At 39.1% G+C, this 21,912-nt stretch overlaps 1 protein-coding gene across 2 annotated transcripts in view; it reads left to right on the forward strand.

Moving 5' to 3' along the window:
• Window positions 1–21,912, forward strand: part of Heatr6 (HEAT repeat containing 6) — a 51,069-nt gene that overhangs the window by 8,301 nt on the left and 20,856 nt on the right. For both annotated transcript variants that reach the window (XM_042693491.1, XM_042693482.1), the window contains exons 6-17: window positions 2,425–2,526; window positions 4,330–4,458; window positions 6,718–7,022; window positions 7,951–8,128; window positions 13,116–13,322; window positions 13,952–14,051; window positions 15,472–15,827; window positions 17,057–17,179; window positions 17,459–17,545; window positions 18,204–18,338; window positions 19,753–19,875; window positions 20,563–20,687. In XM_042693491.1, coding sequence (XP_042549425.1) covers window positions 2,425–2,526; window positions 4,330–4,458; window positions 6,718–7,022; window positions 7,951–8,128; window positions 13,116–13,322; window positions 13,952–14,051; window positions 15,472–15,827; window positions 17,057–17,179; window positions 17,459–17,545; window positions 18,204–18,338; window positions 19,753–19,875; window positions 20,563–20,687 — 1,970 coding nt within the window. The remainder of the gene's footprint in view (window positions 1–2,424; window positions 2,527–4,329; window positions 4,459–6,717; window positions 7,023–7,950; window positions 8,129–13,115; window positions 13,323–13,951; window positions 14,052–15,471; window positions 15,828–17,056; window positions 17,180–17,458; window positions 17,546–18,203; window positions 18,339–19,752; window positions 19,876–20,562; window positions 20,688–21,912) is intronic.

Here is a 21,912-nt window from a genome sequence, read left to right on the forward strand (position 1 = left end):
TAAGGCTGATACCACACAGCTGAATTTTACTCATAGGTGAATTTGCATGCATAAGTGGAAGTCATATCTGATCTTCGCGTTTAAATGACAAGAAACTACTTTTTATTCATTTGTTTTGCTTGATTTAAAAATTTTTTGTTTGTTTGTTTGTTTTGTTTTTGTCAGTTGTGGGGCCTGAACTCTGGGCTTAGGCACTGTCTCTGAGCTCTTCAGCTCAAGGCTAGCACTCTACCACTTGAGCCACAGCACCACTTCCGTTTTTTTCTGCTTATGTAGTACTGAGGAATCGAACCCAGGGCCTCATGCATGCAAGGCAAGCACTCTACCACTGAGCCACCTTCCCAGCCCTAAAATATTTTTAATAGTCTAAGTTTTTGACAAAGAAAAAAGCCTGGAGTCAACTGGCTTATTCCTGTAATCCTAGCTATTTAGGAGGCTGAGATCTGAGGCTGATGGATGGTTCAAAGCCAGGCTGGGCAGGAGAGTCCATGAAACTATTGCCTCCAATTAATCACACAGAGAGAGAGAGAGAGAGAGAGAGAGAGAGAGAGAGAAATGGAGCTGTGGCTCAAGTGGGAAAGCACTAGCCTTGAGCAAAAGAGGTAAGGAACAGCACCCAACCCCTGATTTCAGGCCCCAGGACTAGTACACAAGGAAAAAAAAAAAAGAGAGAGGGGGAAAAAGGCCACCTTCTAAGTATAAAAAAAATAGAGTTTTAGGCTAGTAACTAATTTTAAACATAAAAGGAAAGAAACTGTATTTCAACAATATCTGCACTATTTTATTTCTTTAATAGAATTTCATACAAATGACCATTTCTTAACATTTAAAGGTTTAAATAAAACTTTTCAAACATTACAGATCCAAGATGGTGAAACTCTTTTTAGTTCCCTGCTCAGCTCTAACCATAGAGGACAATTCATTCTCAGTTCTTCAGATTATTTTTCTATATAATGAATGAACACATTTATTGTTTTCATATGGAATCATATTTAATACAGTTTTGCAGCTTTTGGAGGTTTTTTTTTTTAATTTAATTTTATTTTATTTGTGAACATACTGTACAGAGGGGTTACAATTACATGGGCAGGATAATGCGTACATTTCTTACCAAGCATTGCAGCCTCCTCCTTTGTTTACCCTTGCTTTTGGAGGTTTTAAATTGCAGTGTCTTTAAGGTATCTTTTCTATTAATATGTCTCATGCTTTCTAACTGCTATAACTTAGACAAGTTATTTAATGTCTTGGTACCTCTATGAAGTACTTCCACTTCATCATAGGATTCCTTCTTTTTTTTTTTTTAATTGTAAAGGTGATGTACAGAGGGGTTACACTTACATAAGTAAGGTCATGACATCATAGGATTCTTATGAGGAGAATATGAAGTAAGGTTTAAAGTGTTTGACAAGGGCTGGGAAGTATAGCTTAAGTGGGAGAGTACCTGCCTAGCAAGCATGAGACCTTGAGTTAAAAATCCCAGTACCATCACCAAAAAAAGTGCTTGACAGAATACCTGCTATTATTAGTATTAAATTTCACATTTAGTAGAGGGTTAGCTTCCTATATAATCCTAATAATAGATGAAAAGTAATCTTCTCTTCACTGTTTCCACTATTTCAAATAGGACAATAGTTCACATTCTGCCCTGTGGGGAACACTGAAGGACAGAGTTCTAGGCATGAGATTGCTGAGTTACAGTAGCAATGTTGACAGAATTTCCTGCCAGGAGCACATTTTTATCATTTAGCTTCCTCTGGCATCTATGCCTCTGCGTATAAGAGCCTCCAATCACTTATTATAGAGCTGTCCACTTCTGTTCTCTGCTGCCACGTTTGCCATTCCATTCTTCCAGTCCACTATCCCATTCTATTCTACCCACTATCTCACTGTCTTCTCCCTTGTTTTTTGTTTTTGTTCACCAGTTGCACATACTGGTTTATAAGTGTGTCAATCTAGTAAGATCATTAAAAGTACTCTTCTCTAGAAAATAACTCACTGTGGCTCATCAGTTCTGTAGTCATCCTCTGCTTTGTGTGGTTGAGAAGGGTTGTTCATAATCTAGCCAGAGGCTTTCTTCTTTGTAGTAACAAAAGGTTGATCCTTAGACAACCAAATTTTATTTGCCTTTTTTTTTTTTTTTTTTGGTGATGATCCTGGGGTTTGAACTCAGAGCCTGAGCACTATCTTTGAACTTTTGTATTCAAGAGTAGCACTCTACCACTTGAGTTACAGCTCTACTTCCCCTTTTGGGGAGCTTAGTTGGAGATAAGAGTTTTATGGACTTTCCTGCCTGGGCTAGTTTTGAATTTTGATCCTCAGATCTCAAGCAATAGACTTTTGAACTAGGACTAACTAGGATTACAGGAGTCAGCACACATCACCTGACATGTTCTGCCTTTTAACTTGCTCTTTTTCCTCTTCCAGTTGTTACAAAGTGCATTGAAGGGCATACAGTCACTCCTCAATGGTGGGAAGATGAAACTGACACAAACTGATGAACTTGGAGCTCTTTTAGCTGTGCTAAAGGTAAGTAGAGTTTCCATTACAATCAGTGGTTTTCCTACTTCTTTCCCAGACATGAGGACCACTTCATATCATTGTTCTAAGGCTAGACTTAAGGTATTGAAAATTCATATATATACATATATATGAATTCATATATATATGTATATACTTATATATATTTAAGAGAATATACCAAATAAGATGCTCATAGTCAAGAATACTTAATAACAGAAAATAAGTAAGCAATAACCATATCAAGCTGTGTGCCAGTGGCTCATGCCTATAATCCTAGCTGCTTGTGATACTGAGGATGTTGAGCTCATAACTGCAGGCCAGAGTACAAGATTCCCCTTCTCAGTAAAGAGCTGGATGAGGTGGTGATGCCTATTCTCCTAGCTACTGGGATGCCTAACATAGGTGGATCACACCCAGTGTGTGCCTGCGTAGGAAGCAAGAATCTATCTCAAAATTAATGAGCAAAAATCATAGCTGGAAGTATGGGTGGCTCAGCGGTAAAGGTGCCTGCTTTAACAAGTATTGGCTTCTGTGTTTATACTTTATATATACTTCAGAGAACACATTCAGAGCACTCTGTCCAAAGGGAGGAAAAGGAGAAAGCTTTTGCCAGATATGGTAACTATACTGATACTCAAGAATGAATAATAGTACAGAAGTGGGAAGTTTCTTCCTGAGGGGCCAAAGGTGCATAAACACAGAATAATAATAACAGAGAAGTATAAAGTATAAATACTTTATATAAAGTATGAAGTACACTTCATACTTTAGCAAGTACGAAGCCCTGAGTTCAAACAGCAATACTGCCAAAAATAATTGATTGATTGAATGAATAAATAAATGTATCAGTAATTTTAAATTGCATCTGAACCTTAGGAGGGAATAGCTTGTAGGATATAATCTGTAAATTGTTTAACTGTAGATTATATTGACCCTACTTTTACTTGTTTCTACTGAGAAGAAAAGCCAGGGTTTCTCCTTGGCATTTCCTTCATATAGTAGGCCAGCTGATCAAAGCTCATGTGAGCAGGCTGCCCTTGTTAGCTTCTGAGCTGCTAGGCAGCAGGGAATTTAAATCTCCTCTGTGGGGTCTCCAATTCAGCCAGGTAAGAGTAAGAAGCTTTGTGCTCACTTCAAGTCAATGCCATGGCTGACAATCATGATTAAAAGTTTGACTCTTTCCTTTTTGCCATTTCTCCTAATCCCCAAACAGGGACAGATACCTATATCTGAAGATAGGTAACAAAATAAAAATGTAACGTGGTTTATAAGATTATAGATAGATAAAATAACAGGATAAAAGGGAGTGGATACAATAGATATAAATATACTTAAAACCATATCCAATCCAATGTGGCCAACCAGATCTAGCTGGTGGCTAGATGAAATTAAGCTCTTTTTTAAGCCCTTGAAAGTTCATTCAAGAGATCTATTTTTCCTTACTAGGTTTGACTTTTGTGGGTTGTGTTTTGAGTCAGGGTCTCACTAGAGTTCAGGTTGGTCTTGAACTTGCTATACAGCCCACCCTGACCTCTAACTCACTATCATCCTGCCTCCAAGCCACAGTGCTGATTACAGGTGTGCTTTATCATACCTGGCCTTTATTCTTTTTTTTTTTTTTGTGGCAGTACTGCCATTTGAATTTAGGGTCTTGCATTTGCTAGGCAAGTGTTCTATCATTTGAGCCAAGCCCTTTAACAGTCTTTTAAACACTAACCTGTCTTGTGTTCTGATTGAGAACATGGAACATGCTAAATAATTATGTTTTGTGATTTATGTTTTATGTGTGTGTGTCTGTGTCACCCTTAGAAAGCCATGTTTCATGGACTCCCTGGACTAAACATAGAGATGCCCACAGTGTTATACCCAACTCCACTTCCTCAGTATGATGGACGACCGCCTCAGCAATCAGAATCTAGTCCTGCTCGGCCAACTATGGTACATTTACTCTATACAGATTTAAGTTGCGGAGTGTTTTGAATAGCTCTGTGTATGTATTTTCCATAATTTGTATTACTACTACTACTACTCCCACTTCAAATTTGATTTCAATTCAGTATACTTAATGCAGGATTAAATTTATGAGACTGCTAAAATACCAGTTAAAACACTATGCTTCTCAGTTGAGATCTAAGCAAGTAACATCTACAAAAATGAGCATTAACTTTACATCCAAGGCCGAGCATCCTTATCCCTAGACTTCTGAAGACCAAGAAGGATCAACAAACTTCTAAAAAGGATTGGCCAATAAATATTTTAAGTCTCTGACACACTACCCACCCTGTCATCATAGTGCAGAAGCATCCAGAGAGACACTGTGGAATGTAATGGGCCTGGCTGTGTTCTAGTAAAGCTTCATTTATAGAAACAGGTCGTTGGCCAAGCTACATTTGACCTCTAGACTGTATTTTAGCCGCTCTTCTGTAAACCAGGAGACACTTTTCCTATTAACCAACTCATCAGCTCCAGACACGTTAATCATACTTCTCGGCCTTTTCAGCCAGCTGCCATCTCCCTCAGGTTTCCGAGAGTGAATCTGGAGAGTTACAAATGTGTAGCCAAGGTTTTACATCCAAAAAAATGTAATACCTGACCAAAAATGCTTAAAATAGGAATTCTCTTAATTTATTCGGTTCTTATCAAACACAGACATTGTGCTAATAAGCATTAAGGATACTGGGATGGACAATTCTTCAGAGTGTAGAGAGAGGCAAAGATGGATAAAGAAATAATTACATTGCAATATCATTTCATTCATCAGAACATTCACAGTCTTCAGAGAACACATTCAGAGCACTTGGTCCAAAGGGATGAAAAGGAGAAAGCTTTTTACAAGGTGTCCTAGCTACACTGAGACTCAAGAATGAATAATAGTACAAAAGTGGCAAGTTTCTTCCTGAGGGGCCAAAGGTGCATAAACACAGAGTAAGAATGTGTGTAATGTTTCCTCCCATTTTGGGTTGTTGGTTTTGTTTCTGGAAATGGGCCACAGGCTTTGCCCATGGGTAGCTATGCTACTATTGAGCTGCATTTCCTAGCTATGATGTAACTTATTTTTAAAGCCTGAAAGGGCATCTGATGCCTATAATCTCCATCCTTAGAGGTTGAAGTAGAAAGATACTGAGTTCAATACAAGCCTAGTCCTACCAGTCTCAGAAAACAAAACAAAATGAAAAACCTCACAGGTCAAGATGGATAATTGATTTGACCACATTTTATATCCTTGGGTAAAAATTTAGTATGCTTTTATTCTCAGAAGACTTTTTATGTAATGTTGAGTATGTAAAAGGATGAGGAATAAAGATATAATCTACTTACAAAATAAAAAGCATGTGTGTAAGCTTGTATGTCATCTAGTACAACTAGAGTTTCAGGTAGAGTTTCTGGGATCTCCTGCTGTATGCTGTGGCTGTTTATCTTGTTGGCCATGGAAGAATGTCATCTATCAGAATATTGTGATCAGATTGCATCTTAGATAAGCTAACTGAGTAGCAAGTCTGAGGGTCTGGGTCTGAGCTAACCTAAGTGCTCCAGGGTAGAAGAGATGTGAGCCTTTTTTTAGACTAGCTAGAGACTTTGAGGGTGTGGAGGAAGGCTCAAGTTCCAAAGGCATTTGGATGTCAGAAAGAAGTAGGAGAAAGGAAACTGATTTTTAATTCATATTGCTACTACATAGCCCCACAGCCCTAGAGCCATGCATTATGCATAGTGGTTACTAGCACCAGTGCATGCCTCTAGAGGGATCCTAGTTATCTTATTTGAAAGAACTGAGAAAATAGATACTTGAGTTCTTTTCCCTAGGCCTTAATTTTCTTGTGAAGGCTGACTGTTTTCACTACAATCGGACAAAGTCCCTTGTATTAACCTTATACTCATAGATGAGAAAGGTCAAACTCCAAAAAGAAGTATTTGCCTAGAGTCACTAAGGTAGAATAAACACAAGCCACAAGTTTTTGTCTATCCCAGGGCCTTTATTTCTTTTTTTCTTACAGTCCTGTAGAAGTCATGTAAGTACTTAGCATTGTACCTGAGACAAAAGATATAAAATAACACTTTTTTCTTGTCTCCTCTTTTGCTTCTTCAGTTTCTCTGTTGGGAACATAGTTAAATCACTTGCAAATGAGGAAGTACTAGAATTCAGTTAAAAGTTATTTTGAAATAGCTATCATATATGTCTTCTTTTGCTCCTAAAATCAGAATAAAAAGAAAAAACACAAAGCAAAAGCAAAGAAAGCCCAGCAAGGAGATGAAGAAGAGGAAGAAGAAGAATCCAATGTAGAAATGGAATCATCCTCAGGCACCAGCTCCAGCAGAGTGAGCATAGGTGGTAGAGATGCGGTGTGTCCCTCCTCCCAAGGCATCCAGAATTTGCCTGCAAATGGAAGTGGAGCTGGAAGGAGAGAGCAAGTCTCCTCACCCTTCGCTTCTTCCAGTTGGAAAAGAATCAGTAGTAGTGAGTCTGACTATTCTGACACTGAAGGAGGCATCCAATGTAAAATGAGGTAGTAATGTTTTATATTTTTACACCTGATATTCTAAGTTGCATGTGTTTTATAATTGCTTAAAAACTGACTGCCAAGGATGATTGGACTTGAAGATTTTCAGTTATGTGGAACTTTGCATTACTTGGTCTTGATCTATGCATTTGAGAGAGAGAAAGAGAAAGAGAGAATGTTTCTCTAAGTCTTTCCTTCACTTTTTTGGTCTTGTTAAACACTACTTGTCTTCGAAGTAAGCTCAGAAATTATATTTTCTGGGAAACTTTTTCAATTCCCATTCTCGTTTTGGTTTAAGGACTTCCCCACCCCCTGCAGGCTCCCCCCCAGGCCCCCCCCCCGCCCCCCCCCCTCCCCCCCCCCCCCCCCCCCGTGATCCTTTGACTTACCTCTGCCATAACACTATTCACTGCCATTCCAAAGCTTGTCCAGGGCAGGGGCTTTGTTTATGTCTGTCCTCCTCAATATAATGCCTGTGTGGCACTCACCTAAAGGCATTTAGCAGATATGTTGTTGAGTAGATGGATGGATACTCTTCCGTGTTTCATATCTAGTACTAGTTCCCTATCATCAAAATGTTGCCTCCTTATTAGCTAGCTTATTATGGTTTTTGTCTGCCTATACCATGTTATAGGGCTATAGCATAGCTCAAGTGTTAGAACATTTATTTACCTAGTAGACGCACAGCCCTGAGTTCAATCCCTAGTAACCCCCTAAACCAAAACTTATTTCATAAGCAGATTACATAAACATGTTCTGATGATATTTTGAAAAAAAATTATTTTTTAAAGATCATGGTAATATCTTTAGGTATTATTGATGTTTAATTTTTCAGTGTATAACTGGAAATAAATAAATGTCATGTTTGTATTTGAAAAGAAAAAGAAAAGAAAACGCTTAAAAACTTTTTTCTCTCTTATTTTGGTTGTGAAAGGTCTTATCAAGCCAAAGTTCGCCAAGGAGCACTAGCTTGTTTTCTTTCTACTATAAAATCAATAGAAAAAAAAGTTCTTTATGGCTACTGGTCAGCCTTTGTCCCTGATACACCTGAGCTTGGAAGCCCACAGTCTGTATCCTTAATGACACTTATATTAAAAGATCCTTCTCCAAAGGTAAGAATATTTATGCTCTACTATTTGTAAATTTACATGTCTTGTTTTTTTTTTCCCTCCTCTCTGCCTTATTGGATCTTATTTGCCCTTATTGATTGTGAGAACCATTGGCTAGGCAGGAGGAGAATAGGAAACAGGCTTCATCAGTACCATAGGAAAGAAGATCCTAGAGGTTGCTTCAGGCTTGTTTGAAGCCTGAGCACCCTGAGTTATAACTTCATTGCCTTAAACTCCTCTAAAATAGCTGTGCTTTGCTTCCTTTTAAGAAAATATTGTTTGGTTGCCATGATATTTCTGATAGGAAAAATCATCAGAAATGGCTTAAACAACTCAATGAAATATTATGGTACTTAACTGTTTATAATTGATGTCTAGGCTTAGAAAAATGTTCATAAAGTTTTGTGAAGACACAGGGCATAGAATTGTATATTCAGGGGTTGGGAAGGTGGCTCAGTGGTAGAGCGCTTGCCTTGCATGCCTGAGGCCCTGGGTTTGATTCCTCAGTACCACATAAGCAAAAAGAAAAAAGCCGGAAGTGGCGCTGTGGCTCAAGTGTTAGAGCACTAGCCTTGAGCTGAAGAGCTGAGGGACAGCGCCCAGGCCCAGAGTTCAGGCCCCACGACCGGACCCCCAAAAAAAAAAAAAAAATCCAAAGAAGAATTGTATATTCAATGGGATTCCAAAATGCTTTTTTCTTTCAATTTTTCCAAATTTTATTAAATCATACATAATAAATATTTTTATATTTTAATGAGAAAAGCTTTTAGAAAAGAAGAGAAAATAGTTTGGCAGTCTTAAATAGCTACAGCAAGATAGCCCTCACAACTATCTCCCTCTGCTTAGATATGTTAATTTCTCTCTGGAAGTTAACTTCTTAACCAAGTAAGGAAATTTGTCTTGCTATTAAGAGTCCTCTTTCAAGAATGAATATTAGGCTGGGAATGTGGCTTAGTGGTAGAGTGCTTGCCTAGCATGCATGAAGTCCTGGGTTCAATTCCTTGGTACCACATAAACAGAAAAAGCTGGAAGTGGCACTGTGGTTCAGGTGGTAGAGTGCTAGCCTTGAGCAAAAGAAGCTCAGGGACAATGTCCAGGCCTTGAGTACAAGCCCCAGGACTGAAAAAAAAAAGAATGAATATTAAAAAGTCATACTGAATGGAATCTGGGTGTCCTCAAGTAGTCCAGCTACTCACCAAAAGTGAATTATTAGGCCAATAATATATCCCTGTTTTTAAGATTTTTTTCCTTAAAAGAGTAGATTAGAACACAATAGATTAGAACACCCTATGATCATCTTGAATGGTTAATTACTATGTAAGAAAACTTCTGAGTGACCTTTTAAATGCTTAAGTTAGTGTTAACTACACACACACACACACACACACACACACACACACACACACACACAATCTTGTGGTACACTACATGTGTTGAAGATGAATAGCAAACGTAACATGGTAGACTAGGGGTGTAGCTCAGTGGTAGAATACTTGCCTAGCATGAGCAAGACTACGGGTTCTATATCCCAGCATCAGACATACAAAAAGATGTAACCTGACTAATGTAAGAATTTCTGCTATATAATTTCCTCAGGTGTTATAAAGGCATTTTGTAGAGATCTGTCTAGGCTTTAGTCTAAGGAAAAACTGTAGGGCAGATCTTCCTCATGGTTCTGTCAGAATTATACTGCTTTTCAAATTCCATGCTGATTTTTTTAACTTCTCTTTTAGATAGCTATGAAAGGTAGAAACAAAAATTCATACCATAGTATAACTTGAAAAGAGAATGAGAAGGTTATAATTTTTAACTTATGAAGTAGCAGGTAACCAGGTTTTCTTTTATATGGTCACCCAGGAGTAAATAACTTCTTGCATGACTCCAACTCTGAAGGCCCAGACAGTGTTAAAGGCCTCCACTTAGCCAATACCAACTTTCGGGTGTGATCCAATAAAATGAACTCGAAAACATGTAAATAATAACTAATACTGGAGTCTGGGGGTGTACTCAGTGGTAGAGTTCTTGCCTAGCATGCACAAGACCTTGGGTTGAATCTCTTTTGCGACAGAAAGAATTGGTATACTTACAGAAAATGAAGAAAACGGTCTGGTGGCCTGGTTTGATCCTCAACAGTCCGCACTCCCAGAAGGGACTTTTAATCACACTTCCAAAAGCATTCTGAGAGATCATATGCACAGAAAATGGAAAAAATGAAAAGTAAATGAGCGACCTCGGCAAACATTTCTGCTAGACTCAAATCAAAGCAAAAATAGAAAAGGACCTTTCTGTTTTATTAGCTTTAGACAAGCCCTCATATCTAAGAAGGTGAAACTGTACACTGTACCCTCTGAGACTTATAATTGCAGAGTCATCCAGGATTGCAAACAATCAAACAGTAAAATGCAATCAACAAATAAGCTCTCTGGAGAGTTATACCTATTATAATTCGCTTGTGCATCCAGGATTTCTGCTGCAAGTGCTGATCAGAATGGTAAACAGGATATTAAGTACTAATAAAAGAACAAATGAAGCAAGACTTAAACCAAAATCAATATCACAAACAATAACTTTAGAATAAAGGTTATTAAACAGTACTTAAAGGAGATTAGCTATGAAAAGTATAATGTTAGATGGCACCTAATTTCTATGTAGATTTTATACTGAAGTGGGGAACAAAATAACAAATTTCAATCTGTGATAAAAATGGATGTTTCCCCCTTAGGGTTCCAAAGTTAATTGAACTAAAATTGTTTGACTTTTTGAATATCAGTTCATTTCTTTCCACAATTTGATTTTTAATTTTGTCTGGTTTGTGAGCCTTTGGGATTGTGATTTTTAATTACCTTCTAAAGAAATGAAGTTTTAGCCTAACATCTGTTTTTTCAATGCACACCAACCATCAGTCAGCAGTTGGCAAACAATGGTCTATAAACTAAATCTAGCCTGCTACCTATTTTTGCATGACCTGTAAGCTAGGAGTGGCTTTTACACTTTAAATAGTTTTTTAATTATAGAAAGATGAGTAGAATTTCATGACATATAAAAAATACGTGGACTTAATTATTGATGTCATTGTCTGTTTTGTTGGAACATAGCCACATTTATTCTTTTGTATACTGTCTGTATTATTAGAGTAGAGTTGAATATGACAGTACCTTGAGAATTACTTTACCTTGAGCAAAAGAAGCTGAGGGACAGTGCCCAGGACCTGAGTTCAAGCCCCAAGACTTGACAGAGACTCTGTAACCTGTAAACTCCAATGTAAACCATGTACAACTGCAGAAAGAGTGCCAGCTGCCCCATCTGTGTCTTAGACCATGTTTATGGTATTGCTCTTTCCACTAATACAGCTTCCTAATGCAGTCAGATTCCTCACCTAAGTGATTATGCTTAGTTCTGCAGATTCACGAGTCTCTATTGAGAGAAGAAATCTTTAGACTTCAGGACTCACTTGAGATTTGGTTATTCAATGATAATGTGGTTAACGTTCTCTAGAAAAACATTTTCTTTCCAAACTCAATTATTCCTCATGTTGAGTAAATATGTAGTTTAGATCCTTGAATTGTAATGTTGATTCCATAGCTCATGCCTATAATCTTAGCTACTCCCGAGGCTGAGATCTGAGGATCACAGTTTTAAACCAGCCCAGGCAGGAAAGTCTATGAGATTCTTATCTCCAATAAACTACTCAGAAAACTAGTGCTGTGGCTCTAGTGGTAGAGTGCTAGCCTGGAGCAGCTCAGGAACAGTGTTCAGGTCCCAAGTTCAACCCTCATGACTGACAAAATAAATACATAAATAAAACTAAAAAAATTGATCCAGGAAGTGGCGCTGTAGCTCAAGTGGTAGAGCACTCGCCTTGAGCTGAAGAGCTGAGGGACAGTGCTCAGGCCCAGAGTTCAAGCCCCACAACCAACAACAACAACAAAAAATTGATCCAAAGGGCTCAGAAGGTGGCTCAGTGGCATGCCTTGCATGCATGAAGCCCTGGGTTCAATTCCTCAGCACCACATAAACAGAAAAAATCAGCATTGGCGCCATGGCTCAAGTGGTTAGAGCACTATCCTTGAGCTGAATTGCTGAGGGACAATGCCTAGGCCCAGAGTTCAAGCCCCAGGACCGGGAAAAAAAATTGACCCAAAGATTTTTAACTAGTATTTGTAAGTGAATTGGTTAAAGAAGATAAAATATTATTCCATATTAATAATCCAGTATTTGTTACATATATTCCATTATAGTTAAATTGGCTTTCTTGTTATTCTTTGTTTCATTTCTGATTTTTAGTACCACAAAATCATGTGATTACCTATATATATAGAGAGATTTTCACAAAGAAAACCTTGATGCAGTAACACTTTTCCTAGCTTACAGAGCAGCCTGTGACAAAGCTGCGTCTTGTTTTTTCCGTCTCTAAGAATACATTTAATGGTACTTCTTTTTTTATCAAACATACTTACTACAAGCTGCAATATTTTCTACACCTAAGAATGTTGCTAAATGTTGGGTGTAGTGATGCCTGCCAGATGGTTGCACACAAAGGCCCAAATGTTCTGCTTTACTTTGAGCACTCATGTTTCAAACAGAATATTTAGCAGAATGTTCTCAGGAACTTTGGTAGGAAACAGACAAGATATCTGTGATCTGCAAAGATAATTCTGTCTTTTTAGTTTGCTTTAGATAACTACTCCTTAAATTATTCTCATAGTTATGATTTAAAGGGTTTTGCTGTGGTCTAACTTAAATTTATGCCTCACTTTAAGAAAACGAAGCAACAATAATATGATTTAAGTTTTTTGTGTTTTTTTTTTTTTCCCAAGTATGGGGTACAAATGTCCCAGTTCTTGGCTGCATTCAGAACTTGATGTATAAGTCTATGGCCTTTATTCTTCTAATTAAGATGATTCTAATTATGTTGAAAAATATATATGGGAAGAAGAGAATCTGTCTTCTGATTTTTAACTCACCAGTAGAAATTATCCTGAAATTTCAGACACGTGCCTGTGCTCTGCAAGTTTTATCTGCCATCTTGGAAAGCTCAAAGCAATTTCTTTCTGTTGCGGAAGATACCAGTGACCACCGAAGGGCTTTCACTCCCTTTTCTGTAATGATTGCTTCCAGCATTAGGGAGTTGCACAGATGTCTTTTGCTGGCTTTGGTAGCAGAGTCATCTTCCCAGACCTTAACTCGGATAATTAAGGTAAATGTTCCAGGTTCCTGTGGGTTTCAGAGAGGGTTTTTCTGTTTCAATTTTTATGTAATATTTTGCATAGTCCAAAAGTAGCTCAATCTAATAATAGAATTAAGTAATAGTTTTATTAAAGACACTGTATTTGAAAGTCCATGTCCTATAATCTCTGTATGTCCACATGATTTATTAAAATGCTTTTAATAATACTTTATAATAATACTACTTTTGTGTTAAGGTATCAGTGTAGTAAGTCTGAAACAAATACTATTTTTTCAAAAGACAAAAAAAGAAAAAGACCAATTTTTATTAAGCATAAAAACCTTTTAAATTAAATGTTTAAAATGTTGTATCTTTGCTGGGCACTGGCAGCTCACGCCTGTAATCCTAGCTACTCAGGAGGCTGAGCATCGTGGTGCAAAGCCAGCCTGGGCAGGAAAGTCCATGAGAATCTTTTATCTTCAGATAACCACCAGAAAACCAGAAATGGAACTGTTGCTCAAAACAGTAGAGCTCTTGCCTTGAGCAGAAAAGCTCAGGGATAGTTCCCAGACCCTGAGTTCAAGCCCCATGACAAAAAAAAAAAAAAGTTCTATTTGTGTTTATCAACTAATGAGCTTTTTTAAAAAAATATTTTATAGTGCCTTGCAAATTTAGTATCAAATGCACCATATAACCGTCTGAAACTCAGCCTACTGACCAAAGTCTGGAACCAGATAAAACCTTACATTCGCCACAAAGGTTAGTAGTGTTTTTTAACTAATTGCTTTTTTATACCAATCAAATGTAGAATATTACTCGATTCTTTAAAAAAATATTCAAAGCATTTTTACAGCTCAGAGAGATCTTTATTTCTTCTCAGCTTTTCAAGGGTGCCAACTGGAAAATTTGGCAACTTTTGACTCTAAACTCCAACAGAAAGATGTGAACTAAAGAATTCATTGTGAAATTTAATCTCTGTATGTTTTAGGACAGTGGTTAGAATATAACTTTAAAATTAGGAGTGAGCCAAGTGGAAGTGGTTTCCTTCAAATGTATAATATCTTTTGGCAAAGGTAGATAGATGATGGATGGATGGATGGATGGTTAGATATCATCCTATAATACAAAATCTAACTTCTTTAACATCATCTCCTCTAACATTTAGAGAAAATCTTTACTATCTGTAGTCTTATTTCTTGTCATTTCCTGACTTACTCCCACAGATAATATCTATGTGCCATAAATACCTGCTTTTTGAATGTTTGTTCTTTTTGGTTGCAAGCTTTCAGATCAGATCACAAGACTCAAATGAGATACTGATAGGTAAATTTAAGTTGTATCCACTCTTTATACTGGTATGTAATGTAGGCATATAGAAAAATAAGATCTGCCTTAAGATCTTTCATCACATTAGTGGCAAACATATTTGAATACCCCAAGTCTCCTGACTCAGCCCCTGCTCATTCTATCACACTTGCTTTCTTTACTTGTGTCTTTAACTGAGGAAGAAAGGACCATGTCTCAAAGGTCCTTTTCAACTGTCTGATTTTATACTGCAGTAACTTTTCATTGTTAAAATGCTCAAACCTTATAATGCTTAGGAATAAATCTAAAACAATGTATGCAAATGTATATGAAGACTGTAAGGACTTGATGAAGGACGTCAAAGAACTAAATAAAATGAAGAGCTAGTCCACGTTTATGGATAGAACTCAGTAATAGCAAGATGTCAGTTCTTCTCAACTTGGTCTATAGATTCAGTGTAATCCAAGTCAAAATCCAAGCAAGTTAGTCTGTGGATATCAGTAAGCTAAAGCTTATTTAGAAAGGCAACACAACGGTGAGGACAAGTGTTAAGTGTTCATTATGTGCTACTGAGTCCTGGGATTATAGGCATATGCCACCACATCTGGCCAAATTTATATTTTACGTCACTTCAGTCTTTTTTGTGTTTTCTTTCTTCTTCATAATACTGAATTTTGAAGGGCTCCCAAGTCAATTGTCTTATAGAATACCTAATGTTCTCTAATGATCTCGATTGTTTCTTGATGCTATCCCATGTATTTCCTGTGAACTGAAATTAGGTCTGGAAGTTTAATTAGATTTACTCAAACAAGCATGCCTGCACAAATGTTTACAATCATGGAAGTCGTTCCCACAGTTCTGTTTCCTTTCACAGATGTTAATGTCCGTGTGTCAAGTCTTACCCTCTTGGGAGCTATAGTGTCCACTCATGCACCTTTACCTGAAGTCCAGTTACTTCTACAACAGCCCTGTTCTTCTGGGCTCAGCAATAGCAATTCAGCAACTCCTCACCTCGGCCTTCCTGATTGGTGGAAGAAAGTCCCTGCAGGGCCCTCTCAGGAAGAAGCATCTGTTGGCTCACCTAAAGGCTCTGCAGAGCCCTGCTGGCTGATCCGACTTTGCATCTCCATTGTTGTACTGCCCAGGGAGGATTCCTGCTCTGTTAACAATGCTGTCTCTGCAGCAGGAAGCACCTATGAGCCATCACCCATGCGACTAGAGGCCCTACAGGTAAGGAGGTTCCGTTTCCTGCTCTCTGAAAGGAAGTAGCTATTTCTTTTTTTTCCCCTAGTCATGGATCCTGAACTCTGGGCCTGGGTACTGTCCCTTAGCTCTTCAGCTCAAGGCTAGCACCCTACCACCTGAGCCATAGTGCCACTTCCGGCTTTTTCTGCTTATGTGGTTCTGAGGAATTGAACCCAGGGCCTCATGCATGCAAGGCAAGCACTCTACCACTGAACCATCTTCCTAGCCCATCCATTTCTTTTTCAGGTACATAAAAGTAATGTAAAAGCAAGACACGTACCAGCAGTATCAGTAGGAGGTGTAATTTCATGTGTAGGTGGTTTATTTTTGTGTTCTGCTTAGAGGGATGTCCCTGGTTGTAAAATGTCAGATTCATTCCTTTTTGTCCCTTTTATTTGTAAGCTATCGTAGTCATCCTAGGTGTTGTTTACTAAGTAGGGACAATAGTTATTCTGGAAAATTGTATGGCTATTTTTTTATTTCTGTTCAATATTTGTCTATAAATTCTGTTTGGTCTTGTATCTGTTTAGTGAAGCAAAACAATTGTTCCTTCAAAGGAAGAAAACAATCCTAGATTTAAAAAAAGGGGGGTGGCCTGGGAAGGTGTCTCAGTGGTAGAGTGCTTGCCTTGCATGCATGAGGCCCTGGGTTCGACTCCTCAGCACCACATAAGCAGAAAAAGCCTGAAATGGTGCTGTGGTTCAAGTGGTAGAGCACTTGCCTTGAGCTGAAGAGCTGAGGGACAGCACCCAGAGTTCAGGCTCCACATCCAACAAAAAAACCAACCAACAAACAAAAAACTTGCTTTTTCTATACTTCAATATCAGACCTAGGTTTGATTCCAGCGGCTGCTACTAAATATCTGGATAAAATTAACTACATCCTTTAACATTTTTAGCCTGTTGTCATCAGCTATAAATTCAATTGCTTACCTCAAAGAATTGTTCTGAAACTTATTTGAGATAATATTAATGAAAAAAACAATCAGAAACTATGATATATCATAGTTTCTGAATCATAAATTTCTGTATCATAAATCTATAATACATTTAACTGATAATATGTTAGCATAGGATCAGGATTTGGTCGTTTTTCATTTTATCAGATTTCAGACCCTTTGTAAGGGTAGCTGGTTTTTGAAATATCAAAGCAGTTTTCTAGATATTATAGCTTTGCATTCCAATGATGGAGTTAATTCCTTGCTGTCTTTGTAGCTGTTGGCGCACCTGGCGAGGGGCTACTTCTCAATGGCCCAGCTCTACCTAATGGAGCTTGGTGAAGTGATTTGTAAGTGCATGGGAGAAGCAGACCCATCCATTCAGCTTCATGGGGCCAAGGTAATTTCATTTAAAGCCATGTGTGTTTTTTCTTAGAAGGAAACCTCTATTTTCAGTTCTTACCTATAAACCAAAAGAACTGATTTTGGTGTTAACAACTATAACTCTCATTTTGACTCCGCAAAAGACTTCCAATGCTATAGGGGTTTGTGAGAAAAGATGGAAAATCAGTTAGCCATTACTTTTCTTCTTGGTTTGAGGTTATCTCCAAACTGAAGTTGTTTTTACCTCCACAGTTTGAATGCTCTATTTTAATGGTTACTTCTTTTTCTCTGGCAGCTTCTGGAAGAACTGGGTACAGGCTTAATACAGCAGTATAAACCAGATTCTCCCACAGACCCTGAGCAGAGAGTACCAGTCTTCTTGGTATGGAAACGTCAATACATAGTGCTCTTTTTTAGTTCTTCAGCAGTACTTTTATTCTGAGATTCAGTAATAAAGTGCACAGTATGTTTTCTCTCAGTATCAAAAATTGTTACCTCAAGATGCAGCTCAGTGGTAGAGCCTTTGCTTAGCATAAATGAGACCTTGGCCTCAATCCCCAGCCTGGAAAAAAACAAAACCATGAAACTAACAGTTGTAATTCAGTGTATAGTAGGATTATATCTACATCGGATGGGGTTGAAGAGCCTTAGCTGGATTTTAAGATTTAGATTCTAATTGACTCCTCTTATCTCCTTGTGTCTCTGTTTTCATGCTTAAAGTGAAGACACTGCTATAGAATTCTCAGTCATGCCAAGCAAAAGGATTTGAGATGATGCCCTTTGAATATGCACTTCAGAAACACGTGTACTATTATTACTGTCATTGCCGTCTCCATCCTCTTCCTCATTGTTGTCACTATTGCTGCTTGGCTTTATTGCACCACAGTCTCCTACTTGATAAAATGAAAAGATTTGACTGGGTCACTATGGAAGAACTTGGGAAAGGGTTTACAAAAAGCTGCCATTTTAAGGAAACATGTCTCCTACCTAAGGTCAGATGTGTGTCTGTGTATGCAGTTATAACTATATCTTTGCTCCAGGTGGTGACGTTCTGGACCATGATGCTGAATGGTCCTTTGCCCCAAGCCCTGCAAAGCTCAGAGCACCCAACTCTCCAGGCGAGCGCCTGCGATGCCCTGTCTTCCATCCTGCCAGAGGCCTTCAGCAGTCTGCCGGTAACAGCCTTTACCTTACCTTCCAGCCATGTCCTGAATCACGGGGCTCAAGTTTGATTCTTTTTTTTTTTCCCCGAACCTTTTTTTTTCCTGGTTGTGGGACTTGAACTCTAGGCCTGGGCACTGTTCCTCAGCTCTTCAGCTCAAGGCTAGCGCTCTACCACTTGAGCTACCGCACAGCTTCTGGCTTTTTCTGCTTATGTGGTGCTAAGGAATCAAACCCAGGGCCTCATGCATGCAAGACAAGCACTCTATCCCTGAGCTACGTTCCCAGCCCTTTTTTGAACCATTTTCAACATTATCTCTGAGGAAAAAAGCATCTACTTGAGTTTGGGGAGAGGAGCAGATGAGAAAACAGGAAATCTTTCTGTGTTGGGAAAGCTGTTTTTCTGTGTGCTTCAGAAAGGAGGTGGCACTCGTACGCGAGCATCAGGCAGAGCCACTTCAGCCAGTTACCATACCCAGAGATCAGAAGACCTCTTTCTACCTCTGTGATCACCTTTATTTCTCTAAAACCTAGTATTATCATCTTAAAATGGAAGTCGTGAGAAATAATGTAAATCATGTGAGAAAAAAAAAAAAAACTTGGGATCTAGCTTAGTCTGTCTGAGATTCTAGATAATAAAAATACCGTAGACTGGATGATTTCTAAACAGAACTTCATTTAGGGGAGGCATATTGGGGATTGAGCTCAGATCTTCCTACATGTAGGGAAGTTCTCTTGATTTTGAGGTAGGGCCTCTGTACGTTCACTTAGGCTGACCTTGAACTCATGATCGTGCTGCTTTTACCCAGGTTGCTGAGCTTACAGGTATGTACCACTAAATCCAGGTCCAACATTTATTTCTAACAGTTCAAGAGAGTGGGAAGTGCCCACAGATTTGTTATCTGGTGAGTCTGGCTTTCTACTTCCCAGTCAGTGCCTTCCAGAGCTCTTGGTGTCTAGAGCCTCATTTGTAAGGATATGCAATCCCTGCCTTGGGTCAGGCTTTCCCGACCTAATTACCTCTGAAAGGGCCTGCCACCTAATGCCAGCAACGTTGGGAACCTGAATTTGGGGATGATGTAAGCATTACTCTGCAGCAGTGTCCTAAATGTTCCCCTATAGTCCACAGTAGTGTTTATGTCTGCACTTGTATATGTAAGCATAGCTCTTAGAAAAAAAGGCCGCGTCCATGAACTAGAAGGATAACCCTGACCTAGTTCACATAGTTGATGGGTTCAATGTGGAGAGATGCTGCAGGTGCCCTCCAGAGTGAGTGCTCAGCTACTCAGAATCGGAACCACACCTGCCTTTTACCAGGGAGGGCAGCCTCCAGATCACAGCCATGTTGCTCTTCCACCCTTGACTATGAACTTCAACACGGGCATGTATTTACTGTCGCTTTTCCTTTTGTCCACCTTCTGATTACAGAACGACAGACAGATTCTGTGCATCACAGTGTTGCTTGGCCTAAATGACAGCAGGAACCGTTTAGTGAAAGCCGCCACCTCCCGCGCCCTCGGAGTCTACGTGCTTTTTCCCTGTCTCAGACAGGTCAGAGCGAGCCTGCTTTGTTCTCCTGCGCCCCAGTCTTTTGTGGTTGTAGAGCTCCCATGTTGGGCAGTAAAGGAAATAGACTTATTTTGTAATCTGGTTTCCTTTAATCATTCATTTATTTTTAGTTGTTGAGCACACTGCCTGAGTCACTTGATGTCTAGTACATTTTAAAATTACTGAATGAATAAGAATGAAATGGGACATTCCCATTACTATTACAATTTGGATGAAATGAAATAGTAATAGTTTAGAAAGCTGATGCAGAGGTTTACTAAGAAGGAAATGGAGCTCTCCCTTGCTATCACGTGTGGCATTTCTCTCACTGAAGAGGATACGTTTAGGGAAATGTACTCAGAACATTTTTTCCTGGAGGTAAAAACCAGCCTCAGCACAGAGGTTGTGTCCTGGACAGTCACAGGTTCTGAGAGGCTCCCAGCAGCGAAGCCCAGCGGCACCTTGTCCATCAAGCCTCATACCAAAGTACTGGGAGCTGCCCTTGGACTGTAGTGAGGGGCTAGCGTGCAATGTATAAGATGAGTAATTGGTTAAGTAAGTGACTTTTATTTTCCGAATTGAAATGTATAATCAAGGCTTCTTTCTATCTTTATGTGAAGATAAATGTGAGAAGGCCAAAGGCAACCCCATGAACTCCTAAAGTGATGCACTTGTTGGTTTGTCTTCCAGGATGCCATGTTTGTTGCAGACACAGCAAATGCCATATTGATGTCACTTCAAGACAAGTCTCTGAATGTTCGTGCCAAGGCAGCTTGGTCCCTGGGCAACCTTACAGATACTCTGATTGTCAACATGTAGGTGACTCAGCATTTGTCTCCTGAGTGACTTTTTTTTTCTTTTGAGACAGGGTCTTACTACTAGCCCTGGCTTAGACTTGTGATCTTCCTGCTTCAGCCTTTTGAGTGCTGGGATTATAGACATTTATCACCATGCCCAGATACTCTTGAGTGACTTCTCAGGCAAAAATCCCAAGAGGGTGTCTTTCATCCCTCCTATGAAAGAATTAGCAGGGACCCTCTCCATATTCTGTAGTCAACCTTACTGCTCTTATTTTGTATTCCTTTAATAAAGTTAATAGCGGGGCTGGGAAGGTGGCTCAGTGGTAGAGCACTTGCCTTGCATGCCTGAGGCCCTGGGTTCGATTCCTCAGCACCACATAAGCAAAAAGAAAAAAGCCAGAAGTGGCGCTGTGGCTCAAGTGGTAGAGCGCTAGCCTTGAGCTGAAGAGCTGAGGGACAGCGCCCAGGCCCAGAGTTCAGGCCCCATAACCGGACCCAAAAAAATAAAAAAATAAAGTTAATAGCTTGTTCTTAATATATATCAGAAATATGATATATACTAAGTACTATATGTAGGTATACATGTACATTACAGGAAGTATAAAAGAAGAAATCCAAGGCTAGGGATATGGCACGCACATACACATATACACACACACACACACACCAGAAACCCAAACACACACACACACACACCAGAAACCCAAACACACACACACCAGAAACCCAAAACCTTAGTAATGGTTGCCATATTTTAAAAACATAGTGTTTGTATTTTTGAAAATAAAATATTCAACAGATTAAAAACAAATACAAACAATCTAGGCACTGGTGGCTCATGTCTGTAATCCTAGCTACTCAGAAGGCTAAGATCTGAGGATCATGGTTCAAAGCCAGCCCAGGCAGGAAAGTCTGTGAGACTTATCTCCAATAAACCACCAGAAAACTGGAAATGGTGCTGTGTGTAGCTCAAGTGGTAGAGTGCTAGCCTTGAGCTTAAGAGCTGAGGGGCAGCGCCCAGGCTCAGAGTTCTAGCCCCACAACCAACCAAAAAAAAAAAAAAATCAAACTGACCAGGTGCCATTAGCTCACGCCTACAATCCTAGCTACTCAGGAGGCTAAGATCTGAGGGCTGCTGTTTGAAGCCAGCCCGGGCAGAGAAGTCTCTGTGAGACTCTTAGCTCCAATTCATCACTGGATGTGTCACTGTGACTCAAAGTGGTAGAGCGCTAGCCTTGAG

Source organism: Dipodomys spectabilis, unplaced genomic scaffold (assembly GCF_019054845.1).
Source record: "Dipodomys spectabilis isolate Male_0828 unplaced genomic scaffold, ASM1905484v1 ptg000004l, whole genome shotgun sequence".
In the NCBI taxonomy this organism is placed as follows: Eukaryota; Metazoa; Chordata; class Mammalia; order Rodentia; family Heteromyidae; genus Dipodomys; species Dipodomys spectabilis.